Consider the following 21260-nt stretch of genomic DNA (forward strand, 5'->3'; position numbering starts at 1 on the left):
ACCAAGTCACATGGGGGCATCCAATGCAGCACTCCCAGAAGGCCAGTACCCTAGGCAATTGCCTAATTTGCCTAGTGGCAGGACCAGCCGATTTCTATGTTAGTTTAGTCACATGATCCCACAACAAGTTTCAAAAAGAACCTGCTCTCTTCATGTCACTTTCCTCTTTTTCTGCAGTTTGTGTCTTGATGTAGTGGTAGGCCACAACTACAGTGCTGAACAACGGCAGGAGTTGCGAGCACTGAAGCCAAGATGTCCTATTGCTGTCACAGAATTGGATTTGCTGAATCTCAGGGCAATGATATAATCCACACTGATATCCAGTTTCCCTGTGTGGTTCAGAATATTAGCTGCTCAATTGCTAGATCCAGTCATGGTGACATGCTTTGTAATGCCACTTCAAAAGATATCCATGTCTTCCTTGTTATGTGCCATTGTGATGTCATTATTACTTCCTAAGTGGTCAGAAAGAACTTTCACTGTTAACAGGGGGGGGGGGGCAATTGCTGTAGGCATACAAAGCAAGACCAGCTTGTAAAGACCAAAAGAAGGGCAAATCCTCCAGTCCCTTGCCAGGAGATGACGGGTGTGGCATGTCAATGTTGTCTGACATGCCCATGCTGCCCAGGCTGCCATTGTTTGCCCTGCTGCCCTTGCTGCGCTTGCAGCCCTTGCAGTCTTTGCTGCACAGCATTTGATTCACGAAGGTATCCTGGCAGACATGAGGAAGATGAATGCTGTTTGTGTTGGCGTTTCCTGTGTACTGATGAGCGGAACTGTGACTGTTGCTATTGTCCACATGAGGAAGATGAACCTTGCCAGTGTTTTCACTGTTCATGCTCAGAGAACCCTAATTTGCGGTGCTGCTGCTGCTCTTGTGCCAATAACCCACATTGCAAGTGTTGTTGCTGTTCATATGAGAATACAGAGTGTCAGTGCTATGAAAGCAGGTGTTGCACCTATGTCCCTAATCCTTACAGGACTCGACACAGAAATGAGTAAGTGCCACAGAACTGTGGTTTCTTTTAAATGATTATGTGATAGTTCTTTAAGCATCATTTATCATCCATATGAACAGTTTCTCAGAATCTATGGGTATAAGAAGGGTGGGTGAAGCTGGGACAATGACTGAGGAAAGAAGGAAGATATTAAAAAGGGTAAGAAAAAACAATCTGCAAAGTAAAGCAGGATTTACCGGGAAGAACATAGAAACATAAGAAGAGCCCTGCTAGAGCAGACAAGTGGTCCATCTGGTCCACCATTCTGTCTCACAGAGTGGCCAGCAAGTTCCTCTGGAAGTCCAACAGCAGGGTAAAGAGGCTAAGACCTTTGTTTGATGTGCCTTCTGGCACTGTTATTCAGAGGTTTACTGCCTCTGAACATGGAGGTTCTCTTTAGTCACCATAGCTAGCAGCCACTGATGAACATATGTGGTATTCTGGTTCCCTGTCACCCCAGTATTTTATGTATTCTCCTTCAGGGAATACTTACTGTGGCTGCTCCAAAGGTCACTAGCAAAGTGCACAGAGTGACATTCTGGTATAGCTAACTGAAACCTCTTCCAGACCCTGGCAAGTGCCTTCAACTAATACCTGATACATAAATTGCATGGTTTTCCTTGTAAACATGATTTAAGATGCCACGTTGTTCCATGGCAAGTTGTTCCAGGGTGCAACCTGCAGCATGAAGAACCAGAGTCCTATATATCCTCTAATCTTGAGAAAGGCACAACCAACTCCATGATATTCTAGTGATTCTGCTGATTGCTACTCCCCAACCCCATTCCAGTGCCAATGCCCACTCCATCCCTCCATTGTAATTTGGTGGTGGTGTGATGACAACTGTGTTGGCAGTGTACTGCTTCCAAGTGATGGAGTCAGCCAGGTCTTCTGACTCTTTTCCTCAGGTTAACCTTGTCCTGAGTGTGAAGAAAGCACAGGTCTCAACTTGGTTTTTCTGGTCTTACAGCAGCAGAGAATTTGACCAGCTCCTTAAGTTATGCTGAATGGTTGAGATCAGGGGTCATTTTGTAGAAAACTAGGTGGTGAAGCTCATTAGTATATGCTGCCACCCACCAATAAAAAGCAACCCAGCGCAAGAAAGGAGAGACCTGGGCAAGTGAGGCCTGCTTGGGCTGGCTCAAGATCCAGCTGCCTCTCCTAGTCAAAAGGCTGCCCCTCCTAGTCAAAAGGCTAGCAAGCCACCCACCACCCAAAATCACATAAGAAGTGGAGAAAAGGTGGCGCGGGCTTCTCCAGGAGTTAATAATGGCTGCTGGGGATATGGCAAAGCTCCTGGCTGGCTGCCTGCTCTCCTAATCCAGGGATTGTCATGCAGCTGCACCTACTATTCAATGGACAAGGTAGGTAGGCGAGGAGGAGGGGGGCTGTCAGAAAGGTTCAGGAGTTGTGCTCCTGTGAACACCCACTGAATTCAAGGCCTGGTTGAGATGTTCTAACCTTCCCCTCTGGCTGATTTTCAGCCACATAAAATCTATCGATTTGATATCCTCTTCCTCACTGCAAAAGTGTCCTCACACTGAAGACTTGTAAATTTCCCCTTTCCCCTACCACAGGATAGTAGAATTCTAGGTGTAAATGAGGTTTAAATGTATATGTGTGTGTGTTTTACCTTGCCTTTTTCTCAACACAAGCCCAGGAAAAGCAGCAAGATGAAGTTAGAGTATTTGGAAAAGGCAGAAGCAAGTGAGCAAAATCTGTGAAGGAGATGTTTCCTAGATCCCAATAGAATTTGCTCTGCAACACCCTGCACAGGAATTTTTTCCTGGGCTAGATTCTAGCAGCACAGAAGCAAGATCTGTCAGATAATTATGTATCAGAGCAGGCACACACACACAAGGCAACAGAGAAAGACAAAAGCTGCCCATTAGCCACTTTGACAAATTGGTGTCTTCCTGGACTCTCTCACTTCTGGTAAAGCTTGACAGCAGCGTATTTTTCCATTCCTTAGCTGTTAGCCACTCACCCTATCATTCTCTGTTCCCAGTTGTCTCCTTTGTCTCTGTTTTTCTTGAACTGTAGGGTGTTTGCCTCTGAGGCTTTTGAAAAGAAAATTTAGAGGGGTGGCACATCTCTTGTGCCAGCTCAGAAGGTGAGGAACCTGGGTGTGATACTGGATGCCACCCTTTCCATGGAGGCCCAGATCATAGCTGTTGCACAATCTGCCTTCTATCATCTTCAGCAGGCCAAACAACTGCCCCGCACCAGCCAAAAGCCCCCACCAGCCAAAAGCAACCCTATCTTGTCCCTCAGAACTTAGCTACAGTGATCCATGCAACAATCACTTTCAGGCTGGACTACTGTAACTCGTTCTACGCAGGCTTGTCCTTGAGGCTGATCCAGAAGCTCCAGCTGGTGCAGAATGCGGCAGCACAATTCCTGACTGAATCGCGTGTAAGGGTGAGCAGTCAGCCAATGCTGTGCAGTTTGCACTGGCTGCCAATCGACTACCGGATCCACTTTAAGGTGTTAGTACTGACATTTAAAGCCTTGCGCAGCCTGGGACCAGCATACCTGTGAAACCGTCTCTCCCCATATGAGCCCCGGACATCATTATGATCAGCCAGTCAAAATCTCTTGACCATCCCTGTCTCAAGGGATGTCTGGCTTGCTTTTTCGGCCCTGCCCCCGACCTGGTAGAATCAGCTCCCTATGGAGGTTTGGACCCTCCCGGATTTGTTACCATTCTGGAGGGCCTGTAAGACAGAGCTGTTCCACCAGGCCTATGGCTGAGGCAGACAGATGTCCTAACCCTATTACACCATCTAAACTGGCCTCCTTGCACTGATTGCTTTAAATCGATATAGCTGACATCTTGGACGCCTAGGTTGGGACAGGTATGCCTTAATTGATCTGCCCACAATATCCATGCTGCCTAAAACTAACTTGAGCTGAGGCTTAACTGTTTTAATCTGTTTTAGCTGTTTGATTTTATTACTTATCTGTTATATTGCCTATTGTTAGTTTTAATTGTTTTTATTATGTTGGAAGCTGTCCTGAGCCCACTATTGGAAAGGGAATATTAGTGCTGTTTCTTTGTTTTCCTCAGTGAAAATGCATTCACCCATTATAATTTCTAGCATCATTATAGAATGAAACATTCCTGACTACAGGGGTTTATATATAGCTACAGGAAACATACACATGTAGGTTATTCCTACTTGTCTCTTTGCAATTAGGATTGTTGTAAGATAGAATTTTTTCAGGTACTAGGCTCTGAAGATTGATAGTTAGAATCGATAGTTAGAAATCTTTTGGCTTATTGTTCATTTGTTTTCAGAATCGTATATGGCTACCCCAAAAGAAGAACAAGAAGCAACACATCTGTCATTACTCTGGAGAAAGATGCATCAGGACATGCTTTTATTGACCAGCTGACTTGCCCCCTGTGTAAAGAGCTGTTTCTCCATCCATTTATGTTGCCTTGTAACCACTGCCTTTGTGAGAAATGTATCAAGAGCAGCCAGGAACGTGCTGAGGTCATTGAAAACTTCTTTATCATTACCTGCCCAATATGCAGCAAGGCACACTGCCTCCCGTTTTCTAATAAAATACAACTGAGGATGAATTACTTAAGAGCCAGACTGGCTAGGAGATATATGCGACGGTTTGGTTTTCTAAAATGGAGATTTGACAAAAGCAAAATACCCATCTATTGCCAAGTTTGTATTGAGCGGCGACATGCTGTCAAAAGATGTGTGACATGTCAACTGAATTACTGTAATGTTTGCTTGACAGAGTACCATATGGATGTCACCACTCAAAACCATATATTCACCAAAGTCAGCTATGAAGTCTGGGAAGAAAAAAACTGTTTGCTCCATCCTGATGCATTGCTCTCCAGATACTGCCTTGATGACCATGAACTAGTATGTGATTATTGCAAGGAATCATGGCACAATGATCACGAAGTAGTTGCATTGCCAATGGCATGCTCGAAACAATCTGCTGAATTATTCAGTACTATTGCAAAGTTCAAAAAAGGTTCCTGTTTGTATTTCATTCTACTCTTTCTGCTTGATCTGTACTTAGATAATTTAGCCAGCCTCACGGTGCTTTCTCTGCAGCTAAATAGTCCATGAGTACGATGGTAACAAGCTGGTGAATTGTGACCACAAGAAGAGAAGCTGTACAGTAGTGTGATCCAGGGATCAAGTCTTGGATAGTCTAAGGAAAATCTTGGTCCAACTTCTACCTGTGCTGTTGTCTTACTAGGTAGCTTCCATTTCTAATTTGTGAAATATAATAGGGAAGATGCATGCTTTTCTGAAAAGGTCTCTAAATGAGATGCATGCTTTTCTAAGGGTCTCTAAATGAGGTAGTAAAGTCAGCTTTCCTATATTCTAATCCTTCCACACAGTAGAAGTCTTCTATTAGGCTCTTCCTCCATCTTGACCCTCAGCATCTAGGTCTTTGGTTTCTTATCACCTGGCTTAACTGGCTGGCATCTGTAATGTCTCTCAGTGACCTCAGATGGACATAAGGTCTCATATCTGTTGTTAGAGAGAATACTATTAGAGGACTTTGAAGCAACCATAGGAAAGAAACCACAGTTTGGAGAAGGTGATACTCACCAAACATCTTTCAGAATCATGTTCTTCCTTTGTATTTCCTAAAACCATGCAGTGGTAGCAGTGGGAAATTCAGATGTACCCCAAAGGCTTCATTCATTTTTATATGTACCCCCCACCCCATCATGTTTTCACATAGATTAAGAAAATTAAATGCCTCACCCACATTATTATTTTGGTGCTAGGTTTCAAAGCACTTGTATGTGCATAATCTCTTCCTTGTACTTAAGAATGATGCAAAACCCAGCATCCCAACTTTATATGTTTAGAGTGTACAGTACATAAAGAAGGATGCTATTCATAAATTTGGCTGAATACATGACGACTGAATGCAAGGTCAGTGGCATAATTCTGATCACCATCACATGCTTTCACCACAACTGAACATCTGAACCTGTGTTACCTGCATGTACATGAGGATTTTTTCTGATTTTCATTTTTGACTATGATTATGCTATTTCAGATGCACATCTAAAGTGGCTTCAGGAACAACCTATTGGGAGGCATATTGGAGGAGAGGGATTGAAAAACCCAGTGGGTACATGGCTTTACTCAATGTATCTAAGTACAGCAATGAAAACTTTCTCTGTCTTAAGTACTGTGAAGCCACTTTCAATTTATGAATTAATGTCCTCCAAAATGTACTATTGTTAACAGCCATTCCCTTGTCTTGCAAACTGAGGACTGTGACTTTCTTGATTGAATCAATCTATCAGATGTTAGTTCTTCCTCTTTTCCTGCTGTCTTCAACTTTTCCTAGCATTATTGTCTTTCTTAGCAACACTTGTCTTCTCACAATGTGACCAAAGTATGATCGCTTCAGTTTAGTTATTTTAGCTTCTAGGGAGGGTTAAGGCTTTATTTGCTTTAGAAAGCTATGAAATCTACCTCCAGGAAAACAAGTTGGGATACAGTCTTCCACAAACCAACTAACCCTGAATTTTGATCTGAGCATAGCTTTAATAGCACTAATATCTCTTTAGCTGAATCACAGATTAGAATCCCAAAATTTTAAATAAAACAACCTCCAATTTGAATTAATTTTTCTCAAAATACTTAAGAATCAAAAACTAAAGAAGTACAACTCATGAACTCAAATCTGTTGTCAGCACTGTTGCTTTAATGTGTTCAGAGATATGATCACCATCTTCAAGTACTTGAAGGGCTGTCATATAGAGGATGGTATGGAATTGTTTTCTGTGGCCCCAGAAGGTAGGACCAGAACCAATGGGTTGAAATTAAATCAAAAGAGTTTCCGGCTCAACATTAGGAAAAACTGCCCGACCGTTAGAGTTGTTCCTCAGTGGAACAGGCTTCCTCAGGAGGTGGTGGGCTCTCCTTGCTTGGAGGTTTTTAAACAGAGGCTAGATGGCCATCTGACAGCAATGATCATGTGGATTTAGGGTGAGGTATTTGTGAGTTTCCTGTATTGTGCAGGGGGTTGGATTAGATGACCCTGGAGGTCCCTTCCAACTCTATGATTCTATGTCTTTGTCTAAAACTCCACCTCAATCTAGAGAAGTGAGCCATATTTTCTTTCCCACTTATATATTTGCTCCCTCACGCATGCACTTGAAGTCCAGTGTATTTGAGTGCAGATGGATCTCAGGACTGAGAGAAATGTGTTTGGAATCTATGTGAAATACAGGGTCAATCTAAATTTCAGACCATATGTGACTATTTTGGGGGATACTTGTAATCTCTTATTATCAGGGAACAGTGTCAGTTTGATTATAAAGCACACTGGGACCTGAAATAGTAGAAAAGAGTAAGAGTCCAGTAGCACCTTAAAGATTAACAAAATTTGTGGTAGGATATGAGCTTTTGTGAGTCAATGCTCACTTCTTCAGAATTTCTGAACAGTGATTCATGAAAGCCCAAACCCTACCACAAATTTTGTTAGTCTTTAAGGTGCTACTGGACACTTACACTTTTCTACTGCTACAGACAGACTAACATGGCTACCCATCTTGATCTGGAACCTGAAATGATACAAATGTAGGGCTGAAACTTTTAAATAAATATACAAATTAAATAGCCACAATAAAATCTCAGTTGAACAAATCTACTACTTTTTAGCCATTGAATATCCATGAACAGGCTTCTGTACCTTGCTGTGACTCTCTCCCCTCATGTGAGTCTCAGAATAGTGCCTTTATACATCTGGTACCTGTGAAATTAAGAGTGGGCAACCAACTTCCTTTCTTTGTACTGCACAGTCTGGGTCAGTTGTCTGAACTGATATGCTGTATCTTTCCAATGAAGATGGGGAATCAAAATTCTTTGCCCACTAATACCCTCCATGCACACTTTTGGAGTTGCTGGGGGAAGGTAATGTAGACAGAACTCAAATATGCTAAGCGTTATACTTGTTGGATTACAACGGAATTTACAAGCAGGCATTTATTTGTACATACATTTAGATTTTTATTTGCAAAATACAAATGGTCATGTTTGGCTTATGTATAAATGTGCCATCATATGTAACCCAAAGCAAAAAAAAAAAAAGTCTTGCATTGAGGTAGGTGTTCTGTTTGTTGGCTCGTAATTTTCCCCTTCCAAGAATGGCTGACAGAACATTTCTTCTATTCTATTCTATTCTATTCTATTCTATTCTATTCTATTCTATTCTATTCTATTCTATTCTATTCTATTCTATTCTATTCCATCTTTCTTTCTTTCTTTCTTTCTTTCTTTCTTTCTTTCTTTCTTTCTTTCTTTCTTTCTTTCTTTCTTTCTTTCTTTCTTTTCTTTTTAATTTGTATTCCACCCTTCCCTGATGGGCCCAGGGCAGCTAACATTTAGTAGTGCTGTTGTAACTTTGGAATTTGTTGCTCTGGTGTTCTGACTTGTCAACCTAAGTTAAACCCTATGTCAGTTTAGAAGCCTTATGTATTTTATGAATAAATATACTGTTTCAAAATCAAAGATATATAATTATCTTTATCTTTCTATTGCAGTCCGCTATGTAATAGATAATGATCTGATGGAAATCCTTGTATTAAAAAACAATTTTAAGTCCTACAAAGAAGCAAAAAGAAGGGAGATCAGGGATGGTTTCTTCAGGTTACGGAACATATTTCATGAACGAGAGAAAGAGATGATGGAAGCAGTAGAAAACCTTGAGATTCAAAAACAGAGGAAACTAATAGAGTATGCAAACTATACAACCCAAAAAATTGCCCAGATGGATAGCCTCATGCAGTATTCTAAGGAAGCTTTGAAGGAAAGCAGTCAAATAGCATTCCTGCAGTCTTCAAATTGCTTGATAGGTGAACTAGAAGACATAATTGAAAATGTTTATCAACCAAGCCCGTATCTCAAAGAAGATCCTATTAAACATCTTAAAGTTAACTTTGAGGAAATTGCAGAAACATTGCAAACTTTGTTCCCATCAATTAAAAGAAAAATGGAAGCTGATAAATCAACCAAACATCCTTACTCCGGCTCTTCTGATATAATGATTCCCAGGTATTTTTCCAACACACAGGTTAAGTCATTATCACCATCACGAAGTCAGTCTTTATCAACACTAACTTCACAGAGTGAAGAGAATCCGGTAGAAGTTGAAAGATCCAATTCATCACCTCCTACTAATTTTAGAGGTCGTGGATTGTATGCTTTTTGGGATGCATCTTTAGATAGTTCAAAAAATGAAAGAAACTACCAAACCCAAAGTCCATATTTCGAGCCAGAAGCACTTGAAGAATCAACTACAGTCCCTGGCCTTGTTGTTATTTATCAAACACTTGTATACCCAACGGCTGCCAAGGTAAGGACTTTATAATTGTTTCTTGCCCCCTGGTCATACTAATTAACAGGACTCTTCAACAGATATCCAGTTCTGGTGATACTGGAAAATCCTCAGGGAGAAGTAGCATGCATGCACTGCAGCTCCAGTTCCCTTTCTCTTTTGGACTTTCCTAGTCGGTTACAATTCCAGAAATGTGGTTATGCCAGAATCTTAAAAGGAAAAACATCAGAATTCTCTTACCAGGTTCTCTGCAGTGCAGAATGGATGAATCCAAAACCACATTTCTTAGGAACAAAGTAGACAGCACCCTTGTGTCCACCATGAAGTTGCCACCACCATTTTCAAGTCTTTTTAAAAATGCCATGAGATCCCAATCCTGACTGAGCCTACAAAGTGCTGCTTTTGTCCCCCCACCCCACCCCGATGCCTTCATGGCATTTTAAAAAGGCTTGAAATGGTGACCCTAATTTGACCCTGAGATACCTTTATTTTACTCTTGCTTGATATTTGTTTGTTCTGGCAACATTCGGATGAAGGGAACATGCTGACAGAATCATGGTATGGCTGTTACCATGTCAGCATAATTCTTCTTGGGGGCAAAGGAGATAAATATTTTTCATACAGAGTTATTAACTCTGGGTTGGGATATTTTTGGATATTGGGGTGCATAGCATGGGAAGGGCAGAGTTTGGTAAAGGGACAAGGTTCAGCAGGGTTGTGATGCCACTTTCTCTGGGACAAGCGTTCTTTGTAGTTGTAATTCCATGACTACTCTGGGTCCCACCTGGATGTTGGCAACCTATTCTTACAGAGCCTGAGTAGCATGGGAATAAGAAGAAATAGCTTTCATTCCTCATGGATGAGTTAGGTTTATGTGATATATATTACTTCTGTCCCAAGTGTGGAAAGATTTAGTAGCAAGGAACCCCTAAATACTGGATGCTGGTGACAAATGGCAGGGGAATGCTATTGCCCCCTTGCCCCACATGAAATGTTTAAAGGACATTTAGCTGGCCACTATATTAAAAAGTAAGATGGATTAATGGAGACCAGTGATTTGCCCAAGTCCAAGACATATTGGTAGCCTCAGTGTTAAATATCCTTTTGATTCCCATTTGTTGAGAGAGAATTCATCACTAATTTAAATAATAACCAAACACAGTAATTCTTTTAACTTTTTTGGGGACTTCCTGTTGGTGTTCTGTTTTTTGGGGGGCCAATTTGCCCATTAGTAAGTGCAAAAAATATTAGAAGTGTTGCAGCCAAGTGACAGGAGAGGGGAGTAGGGGGAGCAGAGCTCTGAGTTCAAGTGGCCATTTTTATCAGTGTCATGCCACACCCCCAGAAATTATGTTTGAATATTTCCACATGAAATAAAAAAGACCCAGTACACAGAAAGCCAAAGTATCCTAGAGAAGACTAGGATAGATATTTTCTTTTACATATGAACTTGTGTCTGCATATCCAGAACTTTTTATATGAGCACTGAACTGGAAAATATGACACAAAGCAGATTTGTAAAATGTCAGTTTTATTGACTACCAATTAGTAATCAAATCCCTAAGTGTCTGGGTTATTAATTAAAATTGTCTGTGATGTTTCTTAAAATACAGAATGAATACATGTTCCATGGTGCATATCTCTGTACTCTCTAGATTTACTGGACATGTCCTACAGAAAATGTAGACAGCTTTGAGATTGCTTATTATGAAGTGCTTGAAGCAGCAGCTGACGATCTAGTCCGGACGAAGCTAATAGAAGTAATAACAGGGATTGGACAACAGAATCTGGAGATACGTAATCTGTCACCTAATACAGAATATATCTTCAAAGTTCGGGCTGTCAATGCTCAAGGACCAGGCCAATGGAGTGATGTTTGTAAGGTACATTGCAGTCCTTCTATATATTTTTCTCACAAGTATTATAGATTTGTTCCTCAAAGAAAGGAAGTGCATCTCTCTTCTCTTTTCCATCAATACAATTCAGTGGAAGAAAGTGTTTCACTGTGTTTGGTCAGGCACATTGGGCCAGGGTAAAGCTGACATGTTGTAACTCAAGCTGGCCTATTGCTTACATTGAGCCACTGAACATGCAGCCATGCTTAATTATTCTATACTGAAAAGAAAACATAACACAATATATAGTTTAGCATTTCCAAATCTATGTTGCCATATCAGGTGGAATATTTGTGGAACCCATTTACTTCCTCTTTTGCCCCATGCACTGGTGGGCAGAGTTGTCACAGAGTCTCAACTGAAGGTAAATACAAAGCAAAATTGTATGTTCTTCCACAGAGAAAAGTATCTGAGGAATTCTGAAGCTAATTAAATTCCTCAGAGAGCTCTTCACATATTTATCAATCACCAATTGAAAATAATGCATTATTAGTGTAGCAAAGAGGGAATGAAGGGATGTAGTGGGCTTGCAGGAGGATCATTCTGTCCATGGTTTCATGAAGAAAAATGTCAGAGCTCAAAGCATCTGTAACATTTTTTTTTTCCCTTACGGAGCTATTATAGAAATGGAAGCCTCTAGAGAAATTATGTTGAGGTACCATGTGCAATGAGAAATGTGTATGGGGAGGGTGAAATTTACCATTCTGTTTAGCCTGCACTTGAGCCTCTGTCTCTTATGCCAGCCAGTGTTCATGTAGAGACAAGATATCTGCCAAATCCAATATGCATAGACTCTGTATTCACAGTTGAAATGTTACATTAATTGTAGGAATTAAACTGTGCACACTGAGCCTATATGCACTGAATTTGGCCCTATCCATACATACATTACTATTAGGCCTCAGATTCAGTGGGAGCTCACAGGAACACAGCTCCTGAACCTTTCTGAGAGTTCCACCTCTTCCTTCTGGGAGTTCCGCATTCTTATCCATTGAATAGTATGTGCAGCTGTATAAGGATCCCTGGATGAGCTCCACCACCTATTTTTCTACAAAATGACCTCTGGTTACTATGCCTACTGGCATCAACGAAACTATCATGCTTGGCTGGTGAAACACAGTCCCTCCACCAACACATAAAGACATATGCTCCTCATGGTACATTAGTCTGTCTGTCTGTCTGTCTGTCTGTCTGTCTGTCTGTCTATCTATCTATCTATCTATCTATCTATCTATCTATCTATCTATCTATCTATCTATCTATCTATCTATCTATCTAAGATTTTTGTGTGGGCTCACCCAACCTTCTGTCATCTATCGATAACTTTTACATCGATCCGCGCACAGAAAGTGACCACCTGCCCCTAACTCTATCCCTACGATTGGATCTGGAGGTTAATATGGTATCACCTTCCCAATCCATGAAGGCCCCTGAGAAAGTTCTAAAAAAAATCAAGTGGTCCCCGGCCCTAGAAAGGGAGTTTTCTTCCCTCTTTGGCTCTGAAGCGCTATGCAGATTAAGGGATTCAATCATAAATTCCAATTCAGATGATTCAATCCTTTCAGGATTTTCATTATTAATTGATTATTGTAGTGCCAAAGCTAAACCGGTGATCTTGTCTAGGTCTAGTTTCTCCAGCTGGTTCGATACAGATTGTTTAGCTTGGAAACAAGAACTGAGAGCTCATTTTAAAGAGGCTTGTCACTCCAAAGACCAATCAAAAATTAAGGCCTACATTGCTTACAAGACAGCCTACCTGGAGCTTACTACATCCAAAAAGAAAGCTTTCTTTCAGAATAAATGGGACCAACTTTACCGCTCGATAAAATCTAACGATAATAAGGCCTTCTGGAGAATCATTTCAGGTAATCTAAAAAACAATTCTGTTACTGACCCAAATATCTCTGAGCAAACATGGGTTGATTACTTCTCTAACATTTTTGCTGCCCCATGTGTATCCCCTCCTATCTTAGCAAACCCCTCAGTTACTGATATGCCGGTCTGGCCTCCAGTAACTCTAGAGGAAATCAGTGAGTTATTGAAGGATTTAAAAGCGGGTAAAGCACCTGGCCCTGATGGCCTTCCCGCTGAGGTATTCACAAAGTTTGCCGATTGGTGGCTCTTGCCCCTTGCAAAATTGTTCTCTTTTATCGATCTGCATGGCTCCATCCCTGACTCTTGGCTTGACTCTATAATTATCCCAATATACAAAAAGGGGGGGTTGGAGTTACCAGAAAACTTCCGCCCCATTAGTTTATTATCTATAGTGGGCAAATAGTATGCAAAACATTTAGAACTCCGATTAACTGACTGGATGCGCCTAGGCAACATCATAGGTCCTGAACAGATTGGCTTCTCCAAAGGCAAATCTGCTATGGATCACTGCTGCACTCTGGCCTTCCTTGCTGAAAAATATATGCATACCGGGTCATCGATTTGAAGGGTGCTTTTGATTCAATAGATAGAGCCCAACTATGGATCAAGCTAGGTTACCTGGGAATGGACCCTCGTTTGCTGTTTCTCTTGAGGAAACTTCATTCTAATACCTTTTGCCAAGTGAAATTTTCTTCTAGCGCTGACTTGACTAGTAAAATCCCAGTGTTAAAGGGGGTAAAACAAGGTTGTGTGCTGGCCCCACATCTTTTTAATTTATTTTTAACTGACCTGGCACAATTTTTGACCCCCATCAATGGTCATCCGCCTAAACTTGCAGGCCGAGCGGTCCCCTTATTACTTTATGCCGATGACACTACCATCCTCTCTTGTACAAGAGTGGGCCTGCAAAGGTATTTGAACGCCTTTTATGACTACTGTAATTGTAATTCACTTACTATCAATTATACCAAATCTAAAGTAGTTGTCTTTTCAAATTGCTGGGGCCCACAGAGATGGTTTATTGGCAATTCAACAATCGAGCAAACAAAATTTTTTAAATACTTGGGGATCACTTTTAACCACAAGTTAAGCTGGGTTTCACATCGTAACAACACCATCAACTTGGCTAAGTGTTCAGCTGCTCAAATTAAACAGTTTTTCTTTGCAAGGGGCAACCAATTAGTTCCAGCAGCTATTAAAGTATTCAAAGCCAAAACGCTTGCCCAAATCCTCTATGGTATCCCTATATGGATCTCAGCTTTTACCAGGAAAGTGGAGGGCATTCAAGCCTCATTCTTTAGACAAATTCTTGGTTTGCCAAAATGTGTGTCCTACTTTGCTCTCTGCTCTGAAGTGGGTCAGTCTTTGGTGGAGACAAAAGCCTGGATTGCAGTGTTTAAATTCTGGCTCAAAATTCATTTTAGAACAGATCCCAACAGCCTTCTTGATTGTATGAAAAGAGACCCATATATTTCGTCCTGGACAGCAGTGCTTCTGTCTAAACTCAATCAATTGGGGTTAGAGGTAGATGATTTTTCTACCTCTGAAGAGTCATATATCTTCAGATGTATTAAACTGAGACTGTGGGAATTGGAGGAAACGAAATTACGGCCAACTCTCCCTTATACTTGCTCTCCAGCTTCCTTAGGTCTTTATGCTTTTTGTGGCAAAATGCCCAATTATCTATCAGACCTAACCACTCCAAGTCATCGCAGGGCATTTATGTTGGCCAGACTAAACGCGTTTCCCTCCAAAGTTTTACAAGGGAGATATCAGCGAGTCCCTTTAGCCGACAGACTTTGCTCCTGTGGAGCGAATACCCCTGACTCAATCCAGCATATATTGCTTGATTGTTCTTTTTACCATAACCTCCGTAAAGATTTATTTGGCAAGCTTTCTTTTTCTCCAGATTTGTCTATTCTGCCACCCTGTTATTATTTATTGAGTGATACTGAGGGGGTGGTTAGTGAGGCTGTGGCAAAATTTCTGGCTGACATCCTTAAATTTAATTCTGACCATGTTTGAATGTATCTGTAAGCTCGGTTTTATTTTGATTTTATCTCCAATGTTTAAATTTTTATATTCTGTGTATTTTTATCTGAATCTATTATGCCATTAAAGGTTTGGTATGAGGTATGAGGTATCTATCTATCTATCTATCTGTCTGTCTGTCTGTCTGTCTGTCATCTTCCTTAGGATTTTTTATATTCCTGTATATATTCCTTAGGATTGCATTTTATCTAATCTCAGTTAAAAGGACTATTGTTTTTTTTAAAAAAATACATGTGACTGAATATTCCTACTTTGTTCTGTATCATGAGTAATCCTTTCTGTTCCTTTCTTCAGATATTCTTATGTTACTTGCTGCTGTTATTAACTGATAAAAATACACTGTTCACACACACACACACACATATATATACATAGACAGATCCTAGATCTTTGTGTGTGTGTCTATGTATGTATGTATAGAATGTACAAGGCACAAAAGAAAAAACTAGAAACAAAAATTTTCAGCCAGGCTTGGCATAGCTAGTGTTGACACAGATTTTTGTAACAAATTCAGTAATTCTGTGTTGTATTTTCCTTAACTGACATACTGGATTGTAATACTGGTTTTTGCTTGTCAAACTAGATTAATGCTCTTTGAAAAATATCAACATAACATCTGTCATAATTTGCATATTTCCATAGTAAATGAAAAAGACAATGTGTTCATTCAAGAAAGGTCTTTAAGAAAAATTAATTACCATATCTCCATTTATATGAAATTATTACATATATAAGTGGGGGACTTGCAAAGACTTGGGGGTCACCTTCTCCTTCCCCCATTTCCTTTTTCCCTCCCCTGAAAGCCCCCATAGCCTCTCCTTTCCCAGCTTCCTTCTCTCCTTTCCATCCAAAAGCCGACCTACCTTTATCTGCCCCTCACTGTCTTCTACTTTTCCACCTTTCCTCTCCTTGGCAGTCTCTGCTAGGGAGAACTATGACCCAATTGTGTAGTGTTAGCCACCATGCTAGGCCCAGTTCTGTAGGGCTGGCTGCCAGGTCCAGTTATGTAGGGGGGAAGGCTGTAAAGACTTACAGGAGGGGTACCTGGCTTTCTAAGTTGGGGGGAACTTTCTTCAGTGCTCCTCTACATGCTCTTCAAGTTATGTGCAGATTGAACTTAGAGGGTCTGCATTATGACCCTCCAAAAGATACCCCCAGTAAATTGCTTTTGAGGGAAATGTCAGATGTAGGTTAAAAAATGTATTGAACGGACCCCCTGCAAACTACACACACCAAATGCGCAGGGAACTTCACCCTACTGCCCACTCCTCTACAATCTCTCCAAATTGGAGCTGATTACATTTCTGGGGTTCCAGTTACATACCCCCATAAAGGTCTCCAATATTCATAGGGAGGGCAGGATACAAATAGAAATAAATAAATATATATATTTTTTAAATGTATGCCCTCCCTTCCCTCCTGAGTGTGAACACTTCTGTGTGCCATGAGAGTGAAAGTGGGTGAAAAGGGTGCTCATCATCTGGGGAAGAAGTTCTCCCCCCTAAGTACCACAGTCCCCATCCCCAGGGCACCAAACCCATCCTGCCAGTCCACTAGAACCTGACCCTAACAGGGAATAATCATGGAGATCAGAGCCTCCTTCCCCTGATCTGTTCCTGAGACTCTTCACAGAGAGAAACAATTGTTAGTGTGATGGAATTGGAAGGGTTAATAGAAAAGCTAAGGACTCAGGGAGTCTGAGTCATGTGATCTGAGGATGGGGGCCGGAGTGCTCATAACTCTCAGGATGAGTGAGTGACAGATAATGGCTGGAGAGTCAACTATCAGCAACTGTCAGAGGGAGACAGTTGAAGTGGGCAGTAGATGGTCAGCAGGAGAGCTGAAGAGAGAGCTGATACAGAGAGCTGAGAAGAGGCTTCTAGTGAAGTGAAGCTCTCTGTTAGCTCTATGGAGACAGCCAGGTGACTGAGAGTGACAATCGAGTGTCACAGTGAAAGACCTGAGTGGTCACAGAAATATGTACACTACTCTTAAGAACTAACAAGGTTGCTGACGGAGAGATGTGGGTCTGAGGGAGTCAGGAGGGCTGGGAGCAGACATACCAGTCGACTCAAGAGACCAGACACATAAAGCCCAAGAGGCCAACCTAATTAGAGTTTGGAGAGTGAAGGATACTCTGCACCTGGGGGACATTGTCAAGGGGACTCAAAAGCTTTGCAAATTTTAGCCTCTTGCGATTCTCTCAGCTTCATCTCATCCTTGGGGGTTCCAACATGGTGGATTGTATTTCTTGGGGGACATAGTGTAATATACACACATCCTGTACAATGTTCCCTCTAAGCTGCAGAGTCTTGTGAGCAAAGATTCTACTTTGTGAACTATTGCCATTAAAGTTGTGAGTTACTGCATAAATTATTGTGCTCTGGGGCCATTTTTCCTGAGCTAAGACAAAAAGGTGTAAGCTGGAGGCTAAGAATCTGTGAGCTAGCTCACACCAACTCAGCTTAGAGGGAACACTGGTCCTGTATAGAGTTCAATTGGAACTGTGCCTTCATGTTCTGCTGGGACTTATCCATGGGGCTCTAATCCTGCAATATAATAGGTACCACAAATGATACTTACCAAACAGTAACAGTGTTTGGTGTGGAGTGACTGACAGTCACCCAGAACTGTGGTTGTGCAATCTTACAGCTCATTCATATGTTTTGAAAGAACAACCCCATTTCTACACTACATATTTAATGCTAGAAAATGTTTACAGAGTGAGTATAGTTGAGATTAGGCACAACATTAATGTATGGGTGACATGAAGATTTCTTGAAGCCACAGCTTGGGACACATTATCTTCTTTCCTTGCTTACCATGTGAGGATAATTTACATTATATCTTCAGCTGGAGGAGGGAAGGGCTGCATTTGGTGTTTATGTCCTAAGGTGGAGTAAGAGTTTTGAATAGAGCACCATTATATATGTGCCATAACAGGGTCTCCAGTTTTGCTGAACCTGTAGGCACTTTAAAAAATTTAAAAACACTTGGTGGGAACACCACAAAATGGCTGTCATGGGGGCTGGGGGCCAGCCATAAAACACTGGGAGGTACCAAACCAGATGCCTTCTTATGATGAAGACCACTGCTTCTGAATCGGTGCTCCCTCTGTAGACATGGAAGAAATGCTTCCTGGGATCAATTGAAACACTTCCTACTCCAATGGATGGAAAGCCTGTACTAATATTTTGCTCTGGTCATGAAAATAGGCACCAGGAAACACATTGGCATGTGCCACATTCAAGTTTATCCCATGTTATTTTTCTTGGTTGTTAGTGCAAAATGCCTTTCTGAGGGCATCACCAAAGCGAACGCCATGGACACTAAGAATTTTTAATTGGTATTGCGATTGCTATATTGTATTTCTTCTTGACACTGTTCTTGGTGCTGTTTACTAAAACCATGAGCTAATGCAATAAAGATGAGGAGGAGGAGGAGGAAGAGGAAGAAAATGGTCACTAAACCCTTCTGTTTGCAAAGTGTACACTGAAGCTAGAAAAATGTAGCTCCTTACTACTTTCCTAATCTGGTGACATGAAACATAATGGTAGAGAATGATCTCTAGTTCATTCCAAATCACTTAATACATTGATTTTCTGAAGGACAAGTGGAAATTATTTAACCAAAGGGGAATTATTGTTTACAAGGTGATAATGAGGGGCTATCATGAAACATATCACAACAAAGGCAACAAGTATTTAAAATAGGAGAGTGTTATGTATGAGAGTAACTGCGCCAGCAATGGCGTTCTGCCTGACTCATTCGATCCAGACGACCAGAGCTTGAGGTCTAGGGAACAATGGGCAGCAGAATCCTAATACCGGCTGCCCTGCTTCAATCACGGGCCCCCTGCTGGTTTGAATGGGCCAATAGAGTGCTTGCACGGGAATCTGGTCATGTGTATATATAGTTGGCCCTGTGGGCCAAGCTCCAGCCTTATGCTTAACCTTTTACTATGTTGGATACAATAAAGAGCTTATGTTTCACTACCACCTCACCTCACTGATCCATTGAACCCACTATATTATAGAGAATGTCTCCCTTCAAACCACATTGTATTTGCTGTTTTACAGAAACACTGATTCTCCATGGTTCTAAATTAGTTATTACTTCTTCATGAATAGCTTTTATTGCTACATATATAATGGCTGCAAAGTGGGTTTTTTTTTTAATTCTACCAGTATTCTAATTACATGATTGTGAAGGTAGGAAAAATGAATGACAACTGCATTTGCTGTAAAATAAAAAAGTATGTATTTTCCCATTTCTATTTAAGTAGAAGATCTGTTCAGAAATGTAGGAATACTGGTCAGGAAGGGCTCCCCCCCCCCCCCAAAAAAAGAAAGAAAGTGACAAGAGTGTCAAAAGGGACAGTATGCCACATTAGCTTTCTTAAAGTTCATACTTGAATGGCATATACTGAAAATACTGTTTCAAGCAGAAAAAAATTGCCACATATTACATCTTGAATAAAGGCAGAAAAGTAAGGCAGAATTCAGTGAGTGTTGACTGACATGGTCAACATTCTCTATTAAAACAGTAGGAACAGAGGTTAATTCTAAGTTAAATAGAACTTAACTCCATGGTCATATGGAGCTAATCCTTCTGAACAGCCTACCACCAGTAGCATAGCCTATGGTCTCATAGCCAATGCAAAACATATGAAACATTTTTTGCAAATATATCTTTAGATATCTTTACTGACAGCTGCAGTGATAAATATGTCATTATCTTATTTCCTGCAACATCTACCTTCGCATTTAGTGATTACCTTGCTAAAAGTCTCTGTGGATTTCATTTTTGTTTTCCACTAGGTAACAACTCAAGATGCACGCACAAGAGCCAAAGCCAGATGGGGTTTGCTGCGAAATATTCAGACTGCTTTCCGCAAATAACTCTGAACTCGAAAGAAGCCAACCATTGTTTGAGAGAGAAAATACAAAGTAAGCCACTGGAGAGAAAGCAATTATATTTTTCTTATATTCTTCTTTTTAAAAAAAATGAAGTTGGCTTCCAAGCGGAGATCTGAGGGTAAGCCCTTCAGAATAAAGATCTCCCAGAAAATTAAAGTCTTGGCCCTTGTCTTTTATTTTATTTGTTCTGGACATTATTCCTAAACCAGAGGAAAACATTGCACTGTACTGGAAATATATAATGAAAAATCCCTGAAGTCAACTCTCTGATGTTGCAGGCCTTCAAAGAAATATAACACGGACATTTTCTTTGTTGAAATTTGCCAGGTTCAAACTTTGATTACTTTCAAAGGAAGCAATCCTGATCTCATTTGAGGAAAATAGCATGCATGAAAATTACTTTCCAGAGAGATTTTTGTGCCTACTATGATTTTTATTTTACCTACAAGCTCATTGACTGCTCCATCCTTATATTTTGCAGTTTGCAACAGACTTGTACTGATGTCTGCTTCCAACACTGTCAATTGTTATGTTTTTAGCTTCAAGATACAAAGAGTCACTAGTGGGAAAACGAGAAAAATGATCCGGACATAATTGCGCCGCGGAATAAGGGGAGCAAACGCTAAGTGGGAAAACGGTCATAGTGTTGTCATTTGAACCATGTTTTGTATGCAGAAGGCTCCAGGTTCAGTCCCTGGCATTCCTCATGATCTCAGAACTAGTGGTTAGAAAAGACCTCACTCTGTCTTGGAGAGCTGCAGCCAGTCAGTGTAAATAATATGAAGAAAGCTGGACCAATGGTTTGACTATAAGGCAGTTTTGAAAAATTGAAAATTACACTATCTAGTCACAAGAACATAAGAGTCATGCTGGATCAAATCAAAAGCCCAAGTAGGCCAGCATTATGTTCACACAGGGGCCAACCTGCTACCTCTAAGAAGCCTACAAACAGGAAGACTGCAACAGCATCATCATGTTTGTGCTCCCCAGCAACTGATTTAAAGAGTTATACTACCCCTAGTAAATGAGGGAGCAGACATTCATCATGAGTGTTCCCTCTAAGCTGAGTTAGTGTGAGCTAGCTTACAGGTTTTTGGTCTCCAGCTAACACGTTTTTTGTTTTTACTCAGGAAAAAATGGCCCTAAGCAAGCTAATTTATGCAGTAGCTCACAAC

At 40.9% G+C, this 21260-nt stretch overlaps 1 protein-coding gene across 1 annotated transcript in view; it reads left to right on the forward strand.

Annotated features, from left to right (window-relative positions):
• Positions 1-20106, forward strand: part of TRIM42 (tripartite motif containing 42) — a 41453-nt gene extending 21347 nt beyond the window's left edge. Inside the window, exons 2-6 of the mRNA XM_060242693.1 lie at positions 692-998; positions 4300-5003; positions 8551-9362; positions 11000-11227; positions 19987-20106. Coding sequence (XP_060098676.1) covers positions 692-998; positions 4300-5003; positions 8551-9362; positions 11000-11227; positions 19987-20067 — 2132 coding nt within the window. The 3' untranslated portion in view covers positions 20068-20106. The remainder of the gene's footprint in view (positions 1-691; positions 999-4299; positions 5004-8550; positions 9363-10999; positions 11228-19986) is intronic.
• Positions 20107-21260: the final 1154 nt, after the last annotated feature.

The sequence above is a fragment of the Heteronotia binoei genome, chromosome 6, assembly GCF_032191835.1.
Source record: "Heteronotia binoei isolate CCM8104 ecotype False Entrance Well chromosome 6, APGP_CSIRO_Hbin_v1, whole genome shotgun sequence".
In the NCBI taxonomy this organism is placed as follows: domain Eukaryota; kingdom Metazoa; phylum Chordata; class Lepidosauria; order Squamata; family Gekkonidae; genus Heteronotia; species Heteronotia binoei.